Source organism: Fulmarus glacialis, unplaced genomic scaffold, assembly GCF_000690835.1.
Source record: "Fulmarus glacialis isolate BGI_N327 unplaced genomic scaffold, ASM69083v1 scaffold17107, whole genome shotgun sequence".
Classification (NCBI taxonomy): domain Eukaryota; kingdom Metazoa; phylum Chordata; class Aves; order Procellariiformes; family Procellariidae; genus Fulmarus; species Fulmarus glacialis.
In genome coordinates, this window is record NW_009222912.1 from 253 (window position 1) to 24,663 (window position 24,411).

The 24,411-nt window shown below is 39.0% G+C and overlaps 1 protein-coding gene across 1 annotated transcript in view; it reads right to left on the reverse strand.

Moving 5' to 3' along the window:
- Positions 1-489: 489 nt before the first annotated feature.
- LOC104079557 (adenylyl cyclase-associated protein 2-like) overlaps positions 490-24,411 on the reverse strand; it is a gene marked incomplete at its 3' end in the record, with an annotated part of 34,671 nt that continues 10,749 nt past the window's right edge. The window contains exons 3-5 of the mRNA XM_009581633.1: positions 13,592-13,669; positions 810-953; positions 490-575 (exon numbers count right to left, since the gene is read on the reverse strand). Of these exons, the coding sequence (XP_009579928.1) occupies positions 490-575; positions 810-953; positions 13,592-13,669 (308 nt within the window). The remainder of the gene's footprint in view (positions 576-809; positions 954-13,591; positions 13,670-24,411) is intronic.

A 24,411-nucleotide genomic window follows, 5' to 3' on the forward strand; every position in this document is an offset into this window, starting at 1 on the left:
TGGAACTTTTTTGTGAATTCCTTGTGCTCTTTAAGAACAATGCAGTGGTACAGAAAAAATCAAATTGGGAGTTATGGAATTAGATGCTCAGTTGTATACGTCTACCACCTAAATGCACATTTTCAAGCGAAGAGCAAGAACAGCAACAGTATGAGTGCACAAATGAGACAAGGACACGTAGCAGCTAGCTAGCCACACGTTGATATGTAAATATGCATTTGCATATAAGCTCATGATGCTGGAATGCCAGAAAATTAAATATAATCCTATAATTTGCAGAGAGTGAAAACCAGCACTGCTAGTGCTCGCTGCCATTCTTACTGCAACATGCTGCATGTCAAAGATGAGGAGCGGAAAATATACTACTGCAAGCAATTTATCAAATGCTTTTTAGTTTACAGAATGCTTTCTGTGATGGCATTGTGAATCCTATTGGTATGGTTAACGCGCTGTTCTCTGGCTAGTAGATACTGAGGCTTGGCAACATACCTGTGCTTGTAGTCCTTTAATACCCTGTTAGTATAAAAGGTAGCAGCATCATTCATCTCCTTGACATAAGGGCCTGGTTTAGGAGACTAGGACCATCAACCCATGGTAGCGCAGGAAACAACAGAAGGAGAAAGAAAGTAAAACATTAGTCAGACACCTTCCCTGATGTATTAGGTATATTACAAAACACCTTCTTGGGTGTAGTAGACTGAAGAACTATGCAGATAAGACTGCAGAGTTCTGCAAGATTTGGAACTATTCTGGGCCACACCATCCAGAAGCACATTTACAGCCCTCCCAACAATCCTGGTGTCACTCACCACTGCTATCCACCCAAGGGCAGGTATGCTTTCACTGACGGCTGAGAGGTGGTTGAACATTTTACTTCCTCTGTTCCTTTCTCTGAAGTTCTGGATTTCCTGAATCTTCTCTGATATTGGCTTGAGAAGCATTGCCACCTCATTCTGCAAGAAAATAAAAAAGAAAAGGCGACACTGCTGTTACAATGGGTGGTCCAAAACCACCCTGTGGTTTAACATTGTCTTCCCTGCCCATTGATTTAACAGCTGGAAAGAAAAGTCAGCATATTCTCTACATTAAAGTAACAATTTAATTACCCTCCTCTGGTTGCAGCGGCAAAATGCACAGGCATTAAGTATTAATAACATGTTGCAGCAAAAATTGTTCTCAGCACTGGCAGCATTTTTACATGCTGCCCAGGTTAAGACCCATAGAGACCCCATAGCTGAGAGTTAGCAGAATGCTTGTATTTTTCATCTGGAAGCCCTGGAACTTTTTGGGAGTCTTTACACTGGCTTGAGTTTTTCAAGTTATTAACCAAGTTGTTCTTTCTATAAGAAACACAAACTAATTGTTAGGGTAGTGGCCTCTCATCATCTGGCAACAAGACTGAGAAAGTAACACACTGAAGGCAATATCAATTTTAGCTTTCCCTATTGGTAAGTTTCAATGTTTTAATTTCCTTTGGCTGCAAATAATGTGGGAGGATTTCATGGGAAACATACTGCCTGCAAGCCATAGTTTGGGGAAATTCTCCTGTGTTAATCGGAAACGAATGGTATCCAGGGGAATGACTGTTGAGCGGAAGGAATAGTGTCTGGAGTGAAGAGAAAAGCAGAATGAATGTAGAAGCTATCCAAGCTCTTTCCTGTGCAAAGTGAATGCTAATCACACTGGCCTAGTGTCTCAGAAAAACTAATTTAGAGCACTAACTTACTGGGAAAAATTCTTCCACTTAAAAACAGCACATTGAGGGACAGGGAGTCATTAGTTTACAAGCAAAACAACTGCTGTACCTTGCAACCCTATAAAATGTTTCTGTAAAAACAGTCCAATTCTTTATTGCAAAAGTATGCCTGCAGAACCCATACTATGTCTCACCAAAGAGCATGCACCATTCTGATTTTCCCTGGCACTTCAGTCGGAAATCACTCAGAATGTAGCAGAACTCTGTATTTTTTCTCACCTTTTCTCAGAACTACTTGTTTAATGGAATTAAGTGCTTGCTGGAGACAACTAATCCTCATATTTTTGAGGACTAGTGCTGTCATGACACACACAAGATGATGTGTGCGTATGTCCTGCTTGATCTTTGTTGTCTGTAAGATATTTCTTTTCACCCTTCCACAAGACCTCAGCTCTACAGAATTTTATGATACCTTAAAATAAGCATGTCTGCTATGGATCAACATAGGTCAAAAGATACTCCAAAAAACATGACAAAAAGAGATTTTGCATTTTTAAAAGAATTTTTATCCAACTATGGAGCCTTAATATTTTAGCGGTAATGTAATTTTGAGAAAGGCCTATGCATCTGAAATGCATGGGGATATTTGGTCTTCTCCTATAACAAAGTGGGTTGGGAGAAAACAAATATTTACAGTATTACTGGGAGATGAAAAGATTTTTTGTTGATGGCTTAATGACCAGCATATGTCATTAAGTCTGAAAAAGCCCTGAAACCTCCATGATTTGTAGTTCTTAAAAACTGATTTTGTTGCCATAACATGATAAAGTCTGCAGGAATTCTTCTTTCTAATTTTTGCTTGTTTACAACATGCTGCAGCTGGTTGGTTCTTTCTTATTTTGCAGGGAAATCTTTCAAGTATGACAGCAGTTAACAAAACTGAAATTTAAGAAAGTGCTTGTTCTGCTTTGATATTATGCCAGTTTTCCTCCCATAAAGTCTAAGGGATATTTACAGTCCGTAGCTTACTGTGAATCTTCATGGCCCAGTTCCAGCCAAAGAGAATATCAGGGCTAAAAATACAGCTCCACAGATGCCTGGTATATCTAGACAGCACTGGGAGGCAGCACGTTTCTGTGGATAGGGCACAGAAGTGGGAGTCCATAAATGGGGGTTCTCTTTGCAGCTCTCCCACCAAATTATCATCAGCCTTCAGGAAAGCTGTGTTACCTTTCTGTGCTCCAACTTCCTATATATGAAATGATGATAATATAGCTGTTTCATTTGGTAGAACACTTTGATATCTACAGATAAGAAGGCAAAATCAGGGCAAACGTTTTCCTGAATGGTACCATAAGACCCACGCCTTCTCCTACTCCTACTAGAAAAACTCGCAACCACTTCTGTGAGGCTTTTCTGTCAGTGGTGCAGACAGAATTTCTATCCCTCAGACCACAAGACTTAACTTGTCCAGTGAATCAACCGTTTATAAAAATGTAGTGGATTTATTTCACAGTAGTAATTTCACAGAGAAAGTGCCCTGTGGGAGTTTTAAAGGTGAAATATACCTTGCTAAGGAAAGTAGCTTGAAGTAATCATTCCTTTGGCACCATAGTGACACCAGAAAGAGCCACAAAGGGCTTGAGGCTTTGCTCAGCTCTGTCCCATGTGAGATGTACTGGGAGAAGAGTACAGCCTGCCTTCCCTCCGCTGGGCACTTGTCCTGTTCGCAAGGGCTGCTGGCTGGCTGCACAAAACGTGTGTGTGTGTGTGTTTGTGCAAGCTTCTTGTGATCCAAGTTCCTGTGTAAGGGTTGGACACAAAGGAATACCGGCTTGCAAGGAATCACTTAATTGAGTCCTGTCTCCCCGCAGTCAGTTCTAAATTTTTAGTTGGTGATTAAACTGCAGATGAATTATAGTGTATATGGCATATGGGTATAGAAAGACTCATTAATTCTAGCAGTAATCAGTCTTGTTTGGCTCTACAATGCAGAACCAGTTGTGCTGAGGGTTCTAGAAGAATAATCTCTTTATTGCAATGAATATTAAAACAGCTGGTTGTTAATAAAATTATTGTCTGTACTGTATCTCTAAGAAAAAATGAATTCAAGGAGATGAATCAGAGCTGTTGGAAAAATCTTCAGCATGCCTTTGGCATGTGCTAGATAAAATTTCTTGTCATTTAAGACACAGCACAGTTGTTTAACAGAAATTTAAGAGTCTGTATAAACACCATTCCTGTATTGTATCAGTTTTGCTGAAATGTTTAAAAATGCAACAGTGGCACAATTTAGAAATATCAAAAGTAATTCCCAGTATGCCTTTGTCCTTTTTTAATAATTATTAAAACCAGATAGTCTTTTTAAATATTATTACCTAAACAACCAGCCAGCTTTGATCCATGTCTTATAGTTCTTAATAGAAAATCAAGAGTAGTAAGACTACTGCAGTGATTAGCCAAAACACTCCAAAAAAGTTACAGCATGCAACAAGAACTGCCTTAGGCTTTGGCTTCAGAGACTTAACAGTCTCAGCCCAGTCTCATAAAATGGCCTGGCATACCAGTATTCCAACAGACCGCACCAAACAGACTTTCTTCTTCACGTTTTTGTAATACTCACATGAGAAGTTCCCCAGATGACAGGTTTAACAGGACTGGGGCACATGGATTTAATTCAGGAGAATGGCCAAACTTTTGGGTTTTGTGATTTTTGTGATTTGCCTGTGAAGTCACACTAAACTGAGTGGCTTGCTTAAACTTTGGCTACTTGAGCCAGTGATTACTTGGAAATCTCAGCTTTAATTTGAGAAAACGGGTATTTTCTCAGGACCACTGCTGTCCAGAAACCTGCCAGCATGAATTACAAAGGCGCAAAACCCAGCAGGTAAATAAAAATACGGTTTTTAAAGATCTTATGTGTTTTTAAGCTAATCTTACATGGTTTTGAGGGGTGAGATTGTTTACTGAAGAATTTTTATGTTGATGGGTGGCAACACAATTCAGACCTCACTATTACAGTGTTTAAATCAACCTGACCTATTATGAAAAAAACATGGCGAGGGAACAAATACCCTTTTAAGTTACGCTAACTGAGGGGGTGGCAACCTTTGGCGTAGGAGCAGTAAAAGAAAGCTGAGAGCATTTGGGATCAGCAGCCCCTTCATTTTACTCAGCTGCAACCAGAACAGCATGTCTACAACCTTTATTCCATGGTCTACAGTTCTGTTATTTTTTTCTGTCAGTTCAAAATCTCCATCATACTTACATTGTATTTTTCACAGGCAAGTTTGGAACATGGAGTTGATTTGATTCAGCTGTCCTTGTATATGTTGGCAAGCAGTGCAGCTAAATGGGAATGGTTCTGTAGAGCAAAACAGTTGGTGCTGAGGACCTGACATTCTCACTGTACACGGGCGGGGGGGGCTATTTTGGACTAGCTATAAATAGTGGTTTAGGTGCTGTCTGGGAGTGTATCCTCCATTTAACTTCATCAGAAAGATACCCACTTTGTACACCCTAAGGCTGCTCTACAATGTGAATCACAGCATAGTAGATGAGGCTGATTTGAAGGAAAAATATAGTCCCACTGTGAACTAAAACACTAATGTAGACAGAGCCATTATCTCTGCAAACAGCCTAGTACCGTCCCATCCCACATTTCATCCTTTCAAGGGATGAAAGCTGTCATGGATAGCATCTGCCACACTCAGTTCTAAAAATTTAAAAGGTGAGCATCTGCTCTCAGCTGAGACGTGATTCCCTCTACTGTAAATGAAGAGAGAGATGTCCCTGAGGAATTCTTTCCACCTACTAATAGATGTTAGAAGACTATATATTAGAAGACATTACTAGATGTGAAGAATGCACTTTAGAGGTGCTGCCATTTACTGTACAGAGAGCCTAGAGAGACACCCTACAGAACATGCCTACCTTGACAGTTAAAGCTGATGAGCAGAATCCCATCCTGTGTCTATAGGAATAAGATACTGGTAGCTTCAGTGATCACCAGTGAGATGCATTTCTGCTATGAGTGGCTATGATTCTAGAACTAACATAGTTGTAGACTAACTGTAATTTCCCATATTTTGTATTTTGTAAAAGGCAATCTGTAAAGAAGACTTTAAAATTTAAGTTAGTCCTTTTTTTGTATATATGTGGTTTAAGAAAGCCCTATCTTTTTTGTTGTAGCTGTGTATCAACAGTCTGAATGGAATCAGCGTTCAGATTAGGCTGAGGAATAATCTCTTTCTTTAAGTATACAGAAAATATTTTTTTTCCAGAGGTGAATCTAAGATAGTTGGTAACTTTGAGCCTCCCAATGCTGCATCGGGATTCCTCAAATGCTTACTGTTTTTTTTCTTTTCATTATTACTTGCATAGTGAAATACTACCAGCTTTTGTTGGCAGCTGTCAAACTGTTCTTTTAGCACTGCCTATCTCCATCTCTCCTTGGAGAAAGTGTTCCACATTTGGTACCACAGTTTTGCTCTTAAAATTGCAGTATAACCTACTGCACCTTAATCCAATGCTTTCTCTGCAAGCATTTTCTGATTGGCAGTAGAGACCATAGTGAGCTCTTTCTCTATGATCACTACATTCATGTCCCTCTAGTATTCTGATATTTTCAAGGTTCAAAGGTCTCCTCCTAACTAACTACAGAGAGACATTAACTTATTCTGGTCTTGTTTTCTTAGACTGTAAATCTTCAACATAGTGGTGTAACAAGTGTTTGATTTGTTTGTCAATAGTACAAGTTTTGCCACTTCAACTCACTGCTGTGCAACAGCAGGACTATGACAGAGAGAGACAAATCTGCAGAAATGTCTGGTCAGCTTCATCAGCACAGAAGCTTAGACACATTTGTGTGCTTCCAAAGTGACTTAATTGGTATTTGGCTTTTATTCCTCTTAGATAGCACATAAATTCTCAATCTAACAGCCAATATTAGCTGTAGCAATTTTGTGCTTTGTGGGAAAAAAACAGGGAAGACCAAACCATAACCCCACATGACAAATTAATACTTTAGTCATTTGTGGGTTTATTTTGAAATGTAAACTCTGAGGGAGGGCAAACGGAGAGGAACGTGAAAGACAAATAGCTTCTAACCAGTGGAGAAATCCAGGCCCTGATACCAGCTGCATGCATCAGTTTACAGCAATGCAGAATCACACCCAACGCTTTTGGCCAGGACTCTGGCTGGTTTTTAAATGGACTTGAACGCTCTATATATTGTTTTCCTGTCCACTACAGCTCTCCATGGGCAGTATATTCAACAAGGAAGGGTCCTCCTGCTTTAGGCACACAGGCAACATCCCACACCTAATCAACGAGAACAATTACACTAATGAACTGTTTTAAACCTTTTGATTTACTACTCCTCAATTTTTGCTGCTGTGATCATAGTCCACGTCAGTGGGGCCCAGGGCATTCCAGATAGCAAAGTTCTGTCAGACAATGGTGTTCGGTTGAGCCACAATTGTTTTGTTCACAACATCTGAGATCTGACGAGTGTTTGCTAAGGCCAATTAGGTTTCACATGGGGTATGTCCCAGGACAGCGATGTTAGATGGTGCAGGCTTCCAGCCTTGGACATTCATGTGGTTCACCTGAGATGTCCCCAGACAGAAACTGTAAGACTGCCAGGTTCAATAAGCAGTCCTGGAGTCTGCATAACTTTCAGAATTCAAAAATCATTGGTTGTGGTCTGATATAGACCAAAGTAAAATTAGAAAAAATTGAAATAACCTGTGAACCGAAAAACCCTGCTTTTCAGTCAGCTGTATCCCCAGTGCTTTCCCTTTTAGAAGATCGTGCACAGTCCAGAAATCCTGGGAAACCATTGTGTAGCACAGAGAAAGGAGTGTACTAGTTTGGATTTGTGTTTAGCAGAAATAAAGAATATGATACTTAATGGCAAAGGGAGTGTCCCATCGGCATAGCTCAGTGGGATCTCACATGGCGCAGTTTGAATATGAACATCGCTACAGGGATTAAAAACTAGCCTGGTGATTTTAGGACATTATTTTAGGATACAGCAGAATTCCTATAAGAGTCTGTAGGATCCCCAGAATTGCTTAGCAGGTATATCAGATGAGGAGCTAGACAAGATACAGAGTATCACCTTCGATAATATCTTCCTTATGGGGTGATACTGTTCTTAGTCCAAGTACAGACGTACTGGAGTAAACAAGCGCAAGGAGCCTTTGCTTACTGGAGCCCGCTTCTTCCACAGAACGTGAACGGATGGAGAGTCTGTGGCTGGTGGTGTTGATGTGAGCCAGTCTAGAGGTGTGCGATAATGCGCATCTCTGGCTCTGTTTCTCTTCCGTACAGGCTGGGAGATGTAGCACTGATCATGGGCCTTCTGTATTCCCTGGGTCCCTAGTGTCTCTGGGCCTTCTTCCAGCTGAGTGCACTGCCCCTGGGGCAGAACTGAATCTCATATGCATCCATCTTTTCATTGCAGGGGCTATTGACCTGGGAGTTTTGGCAAACCCAAGTGAGGAAAGAGAAATGGTACAAGGATACCCACAGAAGTTAACTACGAGAAAGACACTGCGGGGCTAGAGCGTAGCCAAAGAAGGGCAGCGAAGCTGGTGAAGGGCCTGGAGCACAAGTCTTATGAGGAACGGCTGAGGGAACTGGGGTTGTTTAGTCAGGAGAAGAGGAGGCTGAGGGGAGACCTTACTGCTCCCTACAACTACCTGAAAGGAGGTTGTAGCGAGGTGGGGGTTGGTCTCTTCACCCACGTAACCAGCGATAGGACGAGAGGAAATGGCCTCAAGTTGCGACAGGGGAGCTTTAGGTTGGATATTAGGAAAAATGTCTTCACTGAAAGGTTTGTCAAGCATTGGAACAGGCTGCCCAGGGAAGTGGTTGAGTCACCATCCCTGGAGGTATTTAAAAGACGTGTCGATGTGGTGCTTAGGGACATGGTTTAGTGGTGGACTTGGCAGTGCTAGGTTATCGGTTGGACTCGATGATCTTAAAGGTCTTTTCCAACCTAAATGATTCTGTGATTCTATGATCAGAAAATATAATGAGCTTGAGGCTGGTTAAATGCAGTCAACACCCTTTGAGACAAAATTATGAGATAACAGGTGTCAGGGGGCTATCTGGAGACTGGCAATAATGAAGCAATAATCAAGAATTAAAGTGGACCTAAAACTGAGTAAGAATTTGCACAATATCCAAAAATGAGCCTGTAAACACCGTAAGGCAGCAGGCTAGCGACTGAAAACTGTCAGTTGGTCCATCACTGCGGCTGTGACCACATGTCGCATGCAGTTGTAGGCTTGCTGATAACAGAAATATGTCAACAGTTTGGCAAGATTTCAGAGAACAGAAGGGGGGAAGGGGTTCCCTTTGGAGCTCAGGACTCCCAGGCTCTGTCCAAGTCACCCTTGGCACCTTCTGTAAGTTTGGGACCTGAGGACCTTAAAAGGACTGAACCAAATTCTTCCTTAAGCTATTTCTAGATACAGAGGTGCAGGTTTGCAGCAGTCAACCAACTGAGTAGAATGGCAGCAAAACTTGGCTTTAACTCTTTTACATAAGTAAGTAATAAATTAACAAGGTGACGAGTATCCCGCTCTTCGTATTTTTGGTAAACAGTAAGGGTGATCCCAGTAAGTATGAGGAAAAGTAGTGGGAAATGGAATGACATAATCAAGTCAAGGTAATTAGAAAACAAATCCTGCCAGGATGCAGAATAAGAAGTCCCAGGAGTCCTGTTACTGAAGTACTTTAAAAACAGAAGTGAGAAAAAGTGAGCAATCCTACACTGACATAGAGTAGGGAACTGTAAATCTCCATCTCTGATTTCTACATAAAAATTCTGAGAATGAGTCCTTTATTCAAAGAAATTGCCACAACTATTCTGTTCCTACAATATATTTTTTGCTTGACTAGAAAAAATTAAAAACCTCAGGATTTGTTCTCATGGCTCTAAGTCTAACTTCAAACACAGTTTCTTGGGTTTCAAGGGTTTTTTTCCCTTTTCTAGGAAAAAAAGGGAAAGCCCTCCCTTACCTCTCACTTTCTTCTACCCCTCTCCTCCCACCTGTGTGTAGAATCTGGATATTTAAGCTAGGTATTTAATTGGAATGTTTGTCTGCACAATGTTAGTAATTAAATCCATGAGCTCTGGCAGTCATATGAACTCAGCATTTTTTTTAATGAGAAATTACGTAATCATTTATAGTCTGAACTGCATCTGTCATTTAAATCTGTTTGTAGTGATTTTTACCATGACTATGCTCATCCTGCATACATTTATGTTGATTCACAGAAAAATTTATCTCATTAACTAGTTCCCAGTATGGGAACAATGGATTATTCATGCCCTCAAAGCAACTCTTAAAATTGTTTGAACTTTTAAAGTGAAATGAAACAACTCATAAAGAGAAGACAGTATATAAGTTACCATTCACAAAGAATTCAGTGCAATGACTTTGAGCAGTGATCTTGTACATTAGTATTCGTGATCATAAATTAAAAAAAAATTGTTAAACAGATAAAATTGCTCAGGAACACTAATAACTTTTAAAATTATTATACCATAATAATGTTTCAATCAGAATTGTATTTGGCTTAGACTATAGGGAATAGAAAATTCAGATCCAAACTATTTAATAATATTTTGTGAAGTGTTATGTTAAAATACATCTTCTGAATTGCCCAAGCAACATGTAAACGTATGGTCTCAAAATACCTTTTTAAACAACTCACAGAATATAGCAATATTCTAATTTATTTTACCTTTCCATCTTCTTTTTACTATCTCATATAAACAATTTATAATAGACTTTTTTTTGCTTTACTGTTTGAAGTTTGGCATCAGAAAATAATTTCTAATAAGTGGATGAACTGAAGAATCCCATCGTGCTGAATAAGCCTGTATCCAGCAGCCATTAGCTGGGACTTACACAAACAGGAATATCAACCGGTGGTTTGGTCATGTGATCTCTTCCACTGCACATACAAATATAGAACATGACCATAAAAAGTAACAGAACATGCTCTCTGCGAAGTAATTTATTGCAGTTGATGCTAGATTGGTATGCCAGCTGGAATTACCTTCTTGGCTCCTACTATTTTCACATATACAGATAATAAAGGCTGTGCACTGCAACAGATTCCAAATGAAAAAATATCAACATTATTAAGAAGAAGGAAAACTCTTCAAAAGCAACTCCAGCAAGCTTAACTGTTTGGAAATGTTTGCTAGTGACTCACAGCAGGAGTTAAAGAGCTAAGTGAATACTAGGGCTTCAACATTTTCATAGAGCGGAAAAAATACTGCTTTTTGTACGATATACATTTCTCTCTTTGCCGAGCACAAATCTAAGGATTATTATACATATAGGAGCTTTCTTTTTGTTTGAATTCCTTATTCATTAATTTGTAAGCTGCAAGAGCTGAGCTAATTTATTTTTCCAGGGCATTTTCCCCTCCCTCTTTTTTTTTAAAGGCACCACGTACGACATCCCAACATGACAGGAACTCAGTAAATCCCCTCAGTCTCCACACCGCTGTCTCTGAATGTCTACAAAGCTACTATGCCATAATCGCAACTCGCTGGCTCATTCACAGCTTTACATTATAAAGCAAACAGTCTAGACAGCTGAATGACAGAATTACTCTCTTTTCTCTTGCATTTATAGATATGCTGTCATCTTCATTTGCTTTTCTCTACTCTGTGCATTCTGATACACTAATGATTAGCTTTCCTGTTTGGATTCCACACTGACTCCGTGGCTCTAGGCTATAAATACAACCCGAGCCCAGATGACATCACATCAAAAAAGTCCTGGGGGGCAGGGGGGAGGACCCCTGCTTCTTTCCTTCTCCGGGGTTAGCTGGTGATAAGCAGCTTTTTCAAAACGGTTAACCAACGTGGCTTTACAATAGGATTTTTTTCCTCATTGACATGGAGATATAAAAAGCCTAGTGACAGGAACTGTCACTCTCTGCAGTGGAAAATGCTGTTCAAGTTGCACAGAATAGGCAGCCTTCAATTATTTTCAGGTCTGTCTATAGTATAGCTGAATGTATCTGTGCAAAAAATATGTGCAAAAAAGAGAAAAAGAATGAACAACAACGTGTGTTTGGATGCCTATAAAAAATCTGTACCTAACAGTCTTATTTTAAAAAAACTTAAGTAACTGGACTGGGTTTGTTCTCACTGAGAAAAGAACTTTAGACTGGAATATTCCTGGTATTTTAACTTCGGAATGATGTGTACACACATATCATGTGGCATTTCCTTGGTGCTAACAGATAGTTAAAAGATAAAAGTATACTTTCTTGCCTTCAACAAGTTGCAGAAATCTATGCAAGCCTGATAACGTGCAACTAAGACATATGGATACACATGGCCAGCTCTGGTGATGCTTATAGCAAGGTTTGTATTTTTTGTTGCTTTTCTTAATGCTTCTGTAACTGTCATTCTGGATGGCCGGAGAATCTCTTTTTACATCTGTTTTTTTTTTTTGCTTGTTGTGTTGCCATTTTTTAAATGAAAGTTTCTAAACTTTACAGCTGAAAAAATCTCAAAGCCTTGAGGTCAGAAAGTTGTAAAGGTGAAAGTGGGGAGAAGCCATTGCCATTCCCACTTGAAAAGCAGAGAAAATCATACCGATAGCGCATCAGCACAGGAGGCCAAACAGTGAGCTTTTACTCTTACCAGACCTGGGACAATACCAACACTTCAGAACATTGCATTACATTATGGGCCACTGGAAACTGTTCATTGGGGAATATTTTACCTATGAGCATGAAGAGTTTTGTGGGCCACGGGTGTGATTGTATCCACAGCCACTATAAATGACTGCTTGAGGCCTGTACCAATGGGAATTTTGCCTGTTCTCCGCGAGTCATGACCCACTTTTACTCTCTGAGATCAGGGACAGCTGGAAAAACAACTGATCCCTTCTTACTTGGAACTCTATAAATCTAAAGTCTCACCTGGAATATCTGTGCTTTTTTTTCCTTGAGTACCCTTGCCATTAAAACATACTGATTAGAAAAACTTTTAATTTGTGTCTCTAAGAACAATAGTGACAGCAAAATTTCACTAATTTATACCAGTGGCAGAGAGTTCTGATTTGAAAATACGGAGTTTAATGAACAATGGAGTGGGGAGCTTGTGGAAAAAGACGGAAATGAAGGCCGAGGAGAGACTGTGCAAGTAAAGTCTTCATTCTCTGCACACTCCAAGAAGGAAGGTTTGAGGGTGGTCCCACAGAAGGGCTGCATGATCGCTATTCCCAGGAATGATACAGTGCTATTGGCCAAAACCTTGTGCCCTCCAGAAACTACAGATGAGATTTCGTAACAGCTCCGCAGCTTCCCTGAGCTTTCTAGTTGTGAGCGGAGGATTTAAGTAGTTGTAACTAAGTATAGAAATCAACTTGATATAAATTGTTTTTTTGTTTTCTTGACAAAATGCTTTTGCCTTCCTTCCAGAATTGGCCTAACCTGGACCTCAGCCTGGAGAATACTGAGTCTAGGGACTAGCATTGATTTTTCTCTCAATAGCTTATCCCCCGACTTCAAAGTCTGTCATAGAACATCCCTGCGGGGCTAGCAAACAGCCATTCTATTCCATGGCATTTCCAGCTTCCAGAGAAACACTGATCCCACTCACAGCCATAAAGTAGAAATCTCCTTTGATTTCTTCAACAGTCTTATGTGTGTTAGTACAGAAAAGGGTCTTAACTCTGAACCATGACTTTCTGATTATTACAGTGCCATGCTAATAACACTGAAAGCAAGCCTGTAAGAGCATTGTATAAATAAAGTAACAAATAAAAGCAAATGCAGGGATTGATATTAAACATACGGGATTTTAATACACTGCCTCTTGAAATGCTAGGTCAGTTTTCTTACCTCTTGAGGCTCTTGACATTGAGATGCTAACACCAGGAAAGATCTCTGTGCTTGGAAAGCAGCACGTACCATCTCTGCCTGTAACAAAAGGAGGAATATAATTAAACCTTAGCCTGTAACCTCCAATAGCTCTTCTTGGCAGCTCAAAGTCAAGTGTGACAGCTCCAATCTTTCTTGCTGCTTCTCATCTAAATCACAGCAACGCTGACTGGAAGAAATGTATTACAGTACTGGCTTAGCTATAAATTTTTTTGAAAGCTAAGGTTAAGTTCCCTATCCTCTTCAGATAGGAAATAAAATGAGTCGATATGCAGTCTTTTGATTATCATTTATAAGATTAGTCACAGGAGGACTTAATTTTAACACTTCAGAGAATGTCTAGGCATTTTAATAGCAATGTTTATACTCGAGTGCATGATAACAACCTATTACCGCTGAGAACGGCAACCTGCAAACTTTCTGTTGAATTGTAACTTAGGCTGTAGCGATGTTTAAGAAGAGTTGAGCTTGGCATATTTCCTGAGGGACTATGCTGTAATTCATTCCTTGCCTATCCTCTGTGAGCAGACCCTAAGATTGATGGCTATGAGAGATGGTGGCTGCAGATTTTTGGGCAATTTTCCTCCACAGAACTCTAGAATTTGACATGCATGACAGCATGTTTACATGCTAACAGTGTGGATAGGAGGTAAATCTCTACACTTCCTGGTGTTCCCTACTGTTCAAATTTCTGTCTTTTGGGGTTTTTTGAACACTACACATTTTCTGTACATTATGAATGATGTACATTGATTAGAATCTGATCGCTATTTCAGTATCACCTATACCTCGTTTAAGTGGATGAGTAGTGAGTGGGAGAAAACATTGGTAGAGAAAAGAACTGTTCATAACTAGTGTATATTGCTAAATAAAAACCAAACCAAACCAAATGCTGTTAAGTTAATCTAACATGAATAGGTACATTTATAATCACTTTGTGAAAGGGTGGGGAAGCTCATACTGTTTTTCCTTGGGGTTTCTTCAATCTAAAAAGAAAACAAGGAAATTTTATATACAGGCCTATGTGGATGTAACTTAAAATACATAAAAGTCAGGAAATTTGGTGTTGTAGTAAAGTAAAACAGCCAAATTGTGTTTATTCATCTTAAAATGTGATGGCATGAATAAAACATAATCTGTTAGGATGAAAATCACTGCAAGGAAGATGGTAAAAGAGGCCCAAATTGGACAGTATTTGGGGAAAAGGGGATATTATGGTCTGACAGGCTAAGACTTGGAAGAGGGTAATCATCTCTATAAATAGATAAAGAAATAAATAATAAGGGAAATTGTATGACCATAGGAGACTTAAATTTTCCAGACATAGACATAAATACCATCAATAATAGCAAGGTTTAGATATTCTTAGACATTTCAGAAGACTGACTTTTTGGTACAGAAATTCATAAAACAACAAAGTGGGTGTTATTTTAAGCTTAGGATTATTGCGTGAGGAGGATCTTGTGGAACAGCTGACCAAAAACTAATGTTCTAGGAGGAAGTGATTATGAATGGATTCGGTTCTTCTTAAAGTGCAAGATGGACAAAAATAAATCTATAGCTAAGGCTTGGTAATTTAGAATGGTAAACTTTTAGAAAATAGAAAAATCAGTGAATGAAGATGACTGGCCTGAGGAACTTAATGATTTGAATGCAGGAAAGGATGCATTTACATTAAGAATGGAAATAATCTATGTGTGCTGGGCAGGAGGGAGAAATTGTAGGAAAGGGCCAGAGTCTCTGAATCAATAATTAAAGGAAGGTACTAAAAATAGGTACAAAACTCCCAAAGAGTGAGAAGAGGCCTTGATTATCAAGGAGAACTTTTTTTCAGGCATTATAAAACATAGAAGCAAAAGAATGATGGATAAAGGCCTTGTTGAACTGTACCTTGCACAGAAAAGTAAAACAAAGCCATATTTTTTTTAGTTACTGGAACAATAAAGAAATAAAGCGATGAAGTGAGGCCATGGCAGTGACCTGAAGGGTAAGCTGGGCATGCCTACATTATTCTTGATGTATAGCTTATCTGTTGTTGAATAAATGCTTTTCCCCAATTTCCAGGAAGTTGATGTACATGAAGATATTGAAAGGATAGCTAAGGAGAATGATGATAATTCAATGGGAATTATATCATTTGAAAGGGAAGTCAAATATACGTAGCTTAGTGTGACAAAATCATTGGGTCCATATTATCTTCGTTCTAGAGTACTGAAGACACTGGCAGGTGGAAGCACAAGTAGAAAAGATTTTAAATATATATCATTTGGAGATAGTACCAGATGACAGAAGTATGCAATGATGGATTGGGCAAATACGCCCAAGAAGAGGGGGGAAAAGTATGTCAAGTGATTTCATGGCTGTTAGTTTGACTTCAGCACTGTGCACATTTAGAACGGATTTGAAATGAGTGATTAAAAACACATATGAAAATTAAAAATGGGAGTAATTACAATGGGATTATCTGTGGTTAAAATCATTACTTTTGGGGATTGTTTAGAGTTTTCAGTTTCTTAAACAAGGATAATGTGTCAGATCTAGTATATTTAGTTATTATATAAAATGCTTATTGCAGGTCCTCATAGGAAACTCATACTTTAAGTGGAAATGATGCAAATTAGTATAAAAACTCTGAAGTTGGATAAGAAGCTGGATAAACAGAGACAAAAATAGGGTATATTACAAGGGGTGTTACTTGAGAGGAGGAATTTGCTAGTTGTGTTTCTCAGGGATTAGTTTTAGGAACCATCAATATGTTTATTAGTGTCCTAAGAGCAAGAATTAGGTGTGCACTCATAAAATTCATGGGCAACACAAAGTTGGTTGTAATATTGTCGAGAAGGACTCACTCATCACTTGAGAAGAGAAAGACAACTTTGTTGGCACAGGTAATATGAATAGGATAAAATTTAGCAGTCCTCCCCCCGGCCCCTTTAAAACAATGCATAATTTTGGGTGTATACACAGAACTGTTTAATTGGAAATGCTGAAGTCTAGAAAATGCAAGTATAAAAGCCAGGAGGTTGTAATATTGTTGAGAAGGACTCACTCATCACTTGAGAAGAGAAAGACAACTTTGTTGGCACAGGTAATATGAATAGGATAAAATTTAGCAGTCCTCCCCCCGGCCCCTTTAAAACAATGCATAATTTTGGGTGTATACACAGAACTGTTTAATTGGAAATGCTGAAGTCTAGAAAATAAAAACGTATAAAAGCCAGGAAGGTGGCTCTGTGAAAAGAGCTTACGCAGTTCTACAATGGATGTGGCAAAATATTTTTAGTAGAGCTACAGAAGTGTTAGTACCATTGGAGAAGACCTCCTCTGGAATTCTGTGTAAAGCACTAGTCATCTGTGTTAATTAAAGATGAGCTTAAATCAGAATTGAAGCAGAGAAAACATATTTGAATGTTTAGAGCAATGAGTATCTGTCATACAAAGATAACTTTTAAGTTTCAATTGTTTGCTTAGCATCACAGTGGCTGAGGAATATGATGATTCTTTCTCATACGGAATGTAAATAACAGAGAAGGAAGAAAATGGTAGTGTCAGCACATGATCACAGGTCTGTAAACTGGGTCATGAGTAATCATAGTCTTAAATTTAAAAGAAGATTTCCAACTATCCAAAAAGTGAAGTTCAGAAGGGATCTTCCAAATTCCTGCAAGAACCAGCATTATTTTAAGACAGAGCTTTAAATGCTGATCAAACAGATCATAAAACATGAGCAAAGTGCTCTTAGATATAGAAAATTAAGATTGTTTTGTGAGTTCTTGAACGAACACTGAGCTGGTAGCATCAATGAGGTCTGAAAAATGTGTCTGTTTGGCACTTTGTTTACACTGCATTAAATCCATGCTTTTGGGTTCCCACTGGTCACTCACGGAGGCTGAGGACTTTTTTCTCCACTCAGAGTACAAAGTAACAACTGGTTTCTTGTCTGATTTTTCACCTCTTTCTGCTGAAGCACTGGAATTTGGTCAGAGCTGGAGACGGACTGTTGGTTGATGTACACTGTTCCTAAAAGACTGACATTCCTTGAGTATGCCTCATACATGCATCTTGCTCATCTGACCGATGTTAAAACTATTGGTGGATGTGGAACCAGGATGTACTTCTCCTCCAAACACGTATTACTCTTTTATGTTTATTACTCCTCCTCCTCTACTGCAGAGTGTGGCCAAGGCCACTTTCCCAAAATGTCTGAGAGCTGTCTTTAAGAAATCTTCTGCTATTGAGGGCACCCAAGCCATTGGTAACACTCTTTGAGTTACCTCTGGTACATTAAAAGTGTGGCTTTCTGCATTTTCTTATTATCCTAAATTTATTATAGGATGTTGGAAATGTTCAGCGGTCAGTGGACTAGACAGATTGCAAGGCTTGTGCTGTATGCCCAAAATTTATCCAGCCCCAAAAGCTTTTAGTTGTGTAGGGATCCGAGCACATCTGACATCTCTCACCTTTGAATTTAAATCTTTATCAAAGGATCATGCTAACACAGTTTTTGCATTTTACAAGCAGAATTTATAAGACTTCTGCCACAGTTACTTCCTTCTTTCTCCAACAGCGTTAAAAATGGCTTTCTGAGTTTTACTATTTCCGAGCATGCAGTACTTCTTTCCATGCATCCCATCAAAGTAATAGAAGAGTTTCTTCTCATTAAGAATGCATTAGTTCAGTTTATCACCACTCCAGTTCTTTCTTGTAGTCTTTGAAATGTGACCCTTCATTGCTACTTCCTTCTACTTAGCAGGCAGGCTGTGTAACTAAGCAGACGGCACTATTTTTACAGGGAGATGACTCTTTCATTAGACCCCCATATCCAGTTAAGACTAATGAGTGAAAATGGACCAGGGGGGATTTTTCGCAACAACTTGTGTGGCTCAGCCAAAAGACTGCCACGGAACAAATCAGCTGAAACTCTTTCAGTTATAATGAATGATAGTAATGAAACCTAGGTGTCAAAAATGCATGGGAATCATGAGTACATTTATCAGAGCAGACTAGAACACAAACTTGCGCATATCTACCTGCAGATAGAAATGGGCATATTTTTGAGCAACAGATAATTGACATCTAAAAACTTTGGGTAATCCTTTTGGCATTCTTGGGATTATGCAGGGACACAGCAATCATCAGACAGATTCCTCAGCTGAGGTGAATGTTTTGAAGGAAGCAAGTTCCTCAAAGCATTTCCTATTTTGCTTTTAGCAGTTTGTTCTAGAGGCTGCAGGAGACGGCTGTGACTGTGGACCTGAATGCCAGTGTGTGGCATTCCATTCACCACCTCAGCTTCCCCATCAGTAAAGTGTGGAATAAGGTGTCTTAATCCTTTACCTCAGCTGTGTTTGATAGCTGACTTAGGTGACTGATAATGGTTGGAAGAGCCAAAGTCTGACATGTATGCAACGTCAGCCCAATTCCATGCCTGTTGAAACCTGTGGCTGACTACAGTGAGTGAGCTCTCTGTCACCATTGCAGTAACAGCATAGACAGGCATCTTTACAGTTAAGCCTGCAGAAGTTAATGGAGGAATCATACATATTTTTAGAAATCATCTTTTTAATAGCAACTGGTGTAACCTTCTCTGTCACAATACAATGCCAGCTTTTGATATTTCCCAGAAGCCACTGCTTGAAAAATTGCCAGAGGGTCTGTGAGAGATGTCTAATGGTGACAATGCTTCTGACCTGTTTGAAGTAGAGTGAGAATGGATTCTACCCAAACTTGCACTGTTTCAGACTGAGTAGACATAGATGCACTGAACCTGAAGCTTAAACTACCAGTTTGCTTTAGCAAAGTTTAGTTCTCCAGAGCAGATGTGATTTTAGGATCTATCTCTTTCTCATGTTAAATGTTTTATTCAGTCTAAGCTGCCCATCACTCCGGCATCTGAGCACTAATAAATATAAATATTATTTATGTGACAACAGTTTGGCAAACTGCAAGAAACAGACACATGCATTCAGATCTCAAGTTACAAGAAAATTCAGTCTTGAAAAAAAATAATAAAACTAAATAGAAATAAGAGAAACAAACAAAGGATTTCCTAATGAAATTTAGTCAAGAAAATTACCTTATTGACCTGATAATATTAAATTTGTCAAACGTTATTATATTTAACAACGTATTTCATCAGTCGTAGCACTGAAAAGCATAATGTAGATATCAGAATCCACTGGACTTCTATTGTTAGAGAATAATACACATCTGCATGTATATACATGCAAACATTAACAGTGATAATTTGCAAATCAAAATACAGATCTATATACATTTTGGATTTCTAAAATATACTTAATGACTTTATTCTGAAACAAAATAGTAAAGAGGACACGGGGGAAAAGAATTGGGATTTAGTGGTCCAGAGTTCTAATAGTAGTTTCTGCAGAAATAATTTTGGGTCCTTTGGGTTTAGCAAAAGACACAATGACTGACAGCAAATGACAACTACAGATGGAGCTTCACTGTTAGGAGCAAAGACCCCAGTTTTTCTCTAAAATGGACAGTACTGCCAGAGAAACAGTTTGTCTTTTACATTCTGCTTTCAAGCCTCTTCAAAGTGAAGTGGTGAAGTGACTGGTGGCTTGAAGGGAGAAGCAAAAAATGGAAAAAGAATGAAGTTTAGATTAAGTATGGGGCTGCCATAGAAACTATCCAGGCCAGCTGAAGAGACAGTATTTATTTTGTACAGCTAGTTGGCTGATAGAGATTTTTTTAAATCTGGGCCAAATGCTGAAGAGTCAGTGGCAGTTCTCCAAACAGAGCACTTTATACTGGAAAAGGAAAGAAAGAAAAAAACTTGCACCTTTCTCTTACTGGTCCATGCAGAAAACAGGGTTGAAATTCTAGTCAAAATTGAAGTCAACGGGAGATTTGACATTGATTTTGATGGAGCCAGACACCACCCCAGATATTTTCTTTTCTATTTTCAGATAGATACATTTGACTACCACCAATCAGCTGTCCTCTGTTAGTGGTTTTTTTTAGCATTTTTCAGCCTCCATAGCTATGTCTATATTAGGGAACTTTTGCTAAAATTTCTCAGCATTGCTACTGCCTGTCCAGTACCAATCTAAGGTTATATCAGTGCTGGTATCTCTAGCTGTTTCCATCTGCCAGTGTATTAAACACTGTGTCATATAACTGTGCACAGTGCTAGCCAATATTACTTATTTGTTGTTTCTGAGTAACATCTGTATCTAGGTTCATTAACTTTACCTTTTAGTAAGCTTGACTGTGACTTAAACCACTCAGCGCTCTTACAGCTCTTACCTCTGGTGGAGCTCAAACAATATTGGTCTTAAAGATCTTTCAGTGCTAATGACATAAGACAAATGGATAGAATTGTTTGGGGTAAATTGTTGCTCATCTATCTGTCATTTTATTTCTCCATATGAAACACGAACTGTACAGATGCACTGGAGTAAAGGGGTATTTAAAGCCATGACAGTTGCTTTTACATTAGTTACAAAATTATTGCCTTGGATAAAGAATATACAGGTTCTGCATCTTTTGCACCAATAAAATTTGCCCCAGTGTTCCAGAATTTTCCTCTAAGCTCTCCCAGTTTTGAGTGACATGAACTGTTCTGATTGATCTCAAGGGATTGTTAACTTTAAAACCTAATAAATATTATTTAAATGTCAGCTTTGTTAAATAATTAATTATTAATCTTGGTAGTAGAAGCAGTCAGTTATTTTGTTTGTCTGTCACTGTTTCAAACAGATATAAATATTTGGCTGCGGGGCCACTGCGGCTACTGATGACTGCAAAGTGAAGCAGTAGGAGATCATATTCTCCAAAAACATCTCTAATAACCTCCATCCACCAGAGAAGAAGAGCAAGTCCAGACCAGAGCTCTTGACTAGATGATGCTCTCCTAAAGCTCAGGCTGCTTTTGTGTCTTCCAGATTCACAAATTCTTCATGAATCAATTTTACAACAGCCAAAAATCTGCAACTCTCTTGACCTCTGTTCATTTCAACTTTTACATGGAAGTTCCAAAAACAGGTGTAGTGTATTGATAGTTAGGGATTCCAGAAGATTCAGCATAGAAAAATACTGACAATTGTGTACAAAAATAAATAGACCACACATTACTGAAGATGTGGTCTATTTACAGACTAAGGTTGGTTTTTTTTCCCAATATCTTTATTTTCTGAACAGTTTTGAAGATGTTTGCCATTTACATTGCAGACTGCTGTCTTCTGCAAGGGGTCAGTCACCTGCTGGAGATTTCAAAGCCGCCTCATTGCACAGCATACAGTCATGGATCTACATTTAAAGGATTCCACATCAGTAGAAGGAAGAAATGCTATTGGCATATTGCAACACGTGATCTTCCAGTACCTGGTGCTTATCTATAGACTGGACATCCCCAAAATCGATTGTCAGCTGTGCGGAATTTGTGCTGTCATGTTTTGCCTTTATAATATGTAATTAGTGATAATCATAGAAACAAACAGCTGATAAAAACAGGCAAACATTTTAAGAACAAACATAAAAACATCATGAGAACAAATGGCTTCTCTACAGAGCAGAGGATACATCACTAAAATCTATACTAGGCACTATTGTTGGTTGGAGCTTCTAACAACGAAAGACTGTCAGTATATTCTATGAGCTTTAGAGTATGAGTAACAGCAAATAGTGATCAGTTGGTTTTGACCTGCCTCCAGTTTGTCCTCAGGACTCCTGAGGTGAAAGGCTAACACTGTAAAAGACTGACAACTCAGAAAAGTATGCGGTTTTCCAGGGGGGATTAATTTAACTAATGACATTACGGGAATATGCTTTGTGTCACATATCAAAGGTTAGGCCATGACAAAGTTGTAATTTTTTGGAATCAGTATTAGGGAGAGTAGATAGAAAGCATGCCAACCTGCACAGGCACTTAGGGAAGTTAGCCACAATCGTCCTGAGAGAGCTCTTATAGCTCTTCATCCCGACTAGCCTGCAAAAGCAAGCAGGTTTCTCAAAGAGAGATGGGAAAGGAAAGCCAGCCCACTTCAGGATTTCATTAAGGAACGGAAACTGTGGCACATTAAAGTTTCACAGACTTCAAAAGCTTCTAGTTTCTACTGTTACTTGGAACTACATTGTGTATCTCTGAAAGCATGCATTAGTTCCTTAAATAAATAGGAACCACATACAATGTCCTGAATAGGTGAAGTCCAAGCTTTGGCTATTATCAAGATCAACCGTTTCTTAAATTCAGGTTCCTTTTTTTTTCCCATGGACATCTGAGTTCAGAATTCTTTGGAGGACGCAGTTGCCTATGTCGAGGAATTATTTGTGGTGGGACCTCATTTCCCTGAGGGAAGGCAAACCTACATTTCCTACATGGAACAGATGCTGTAAACCAGCACATCAGACAACCACAGAGATCTCAGGGACCTACAGGTCTCATTGTCATCTGTACAAATGCGCTTTTACCTGCACTGGCTGCAGGCACTCCGGTTATTTCTCTGATGGGCTGTTTTGCGCCTGAGGTCTGCTGCTAAGCAGTCCCCCTCTATCCCCAGCTATTCTCTCTGAAGCCCTTCTCTGCGAAGGTCCAAATCCATGCTGAGGAAATTTCAGAAAAGGCTTTACGATTTCACAGGTTGAGGATATCATTCATGTGTCCCTCATTCAACAAACGTAAGTTCTAAGAACTCCAGATGCTTATCTCTGTAAATTACAAAGGTTACAGCACTTGTTGAGGTATCACTTCACAAATATTCTTCACTGGGCACCCTACTGAGGAGCTGATTTCTTGACTTTCTGTGTCTGACAAATACCAAATTCCCTGAAACAAAGACTGGAGAACCATCCATTTCTAAGAAATCACACTATCTTTAGAGAGAGAGCTTGGATAAATAGGTTCTTACACTGAATTTCTGTATGTTCTGTCTCTCACACACTTCAGGACAACTGGTGACATTGCCCACTGATTCTGCAAGTAGTCCCACTGAGCTCTCCGAAAGCAACTCAAAGGCTGAAAGTGCCAGAATCTGTCTCCTTCTAACTTCACTTCCACTTTTATCACCTTGAAAGAATTCCAGACCCTGACCGAAATGTGCTAACATGGAAGGAAGTTCAAAGCTTAAAGCTGACACATCTATAATGATATTTAAGGTTTCTTCCCACCTGAACCATGCTTTCATTTTCAGAGGTGCTAAATACCAAAAGCCTACATTTACTTGGAGAGGGGGCCTCAGCCTTTCTGAAAAGCAAGGTAGTTACCTACCTGCAGAGTGATGTGATTGAAAAGCAGATCTGACCTAAGGTGGTTTTTTAAACAGAACATGTATTAAAGCAACAAGAAAGAAATATTTCAGCCTCAAAGATCTACTTCAAGATCCTAAACCAATCTTTTTATTATAGCTCTGGGATTTAGACTAAAACATACCATTAAACTTATGAAAAAAAATAGCAAAAATTAAACTGCTTTGCAGTTCAGATTAATTATGGAAATATTCAGTTCAATTTATGGATGTCAGTAGACTAACAGAAGTTAGCAGTGACAGTGACATGGTTTAATCTACCCTAATGGACTCTTCAACATTCAGAAATCTGGCCATATTGATCATGAAATTCATACTGGATAAAAAGAGGCAATACACATTTGTGGCCACATTCTACCCTCATCAGTCCTGACAGCACTCCCAGCTTATTTAAAACAACATTCAAACTGTGCATTGGTTTCCCTTGTGGCTTAATTCTCATTATTCACTGAACTCCTTTTTACTAGAAACTGACTGAAGAGCCAGATTCTGAGGTCATTGTTTGGTTTT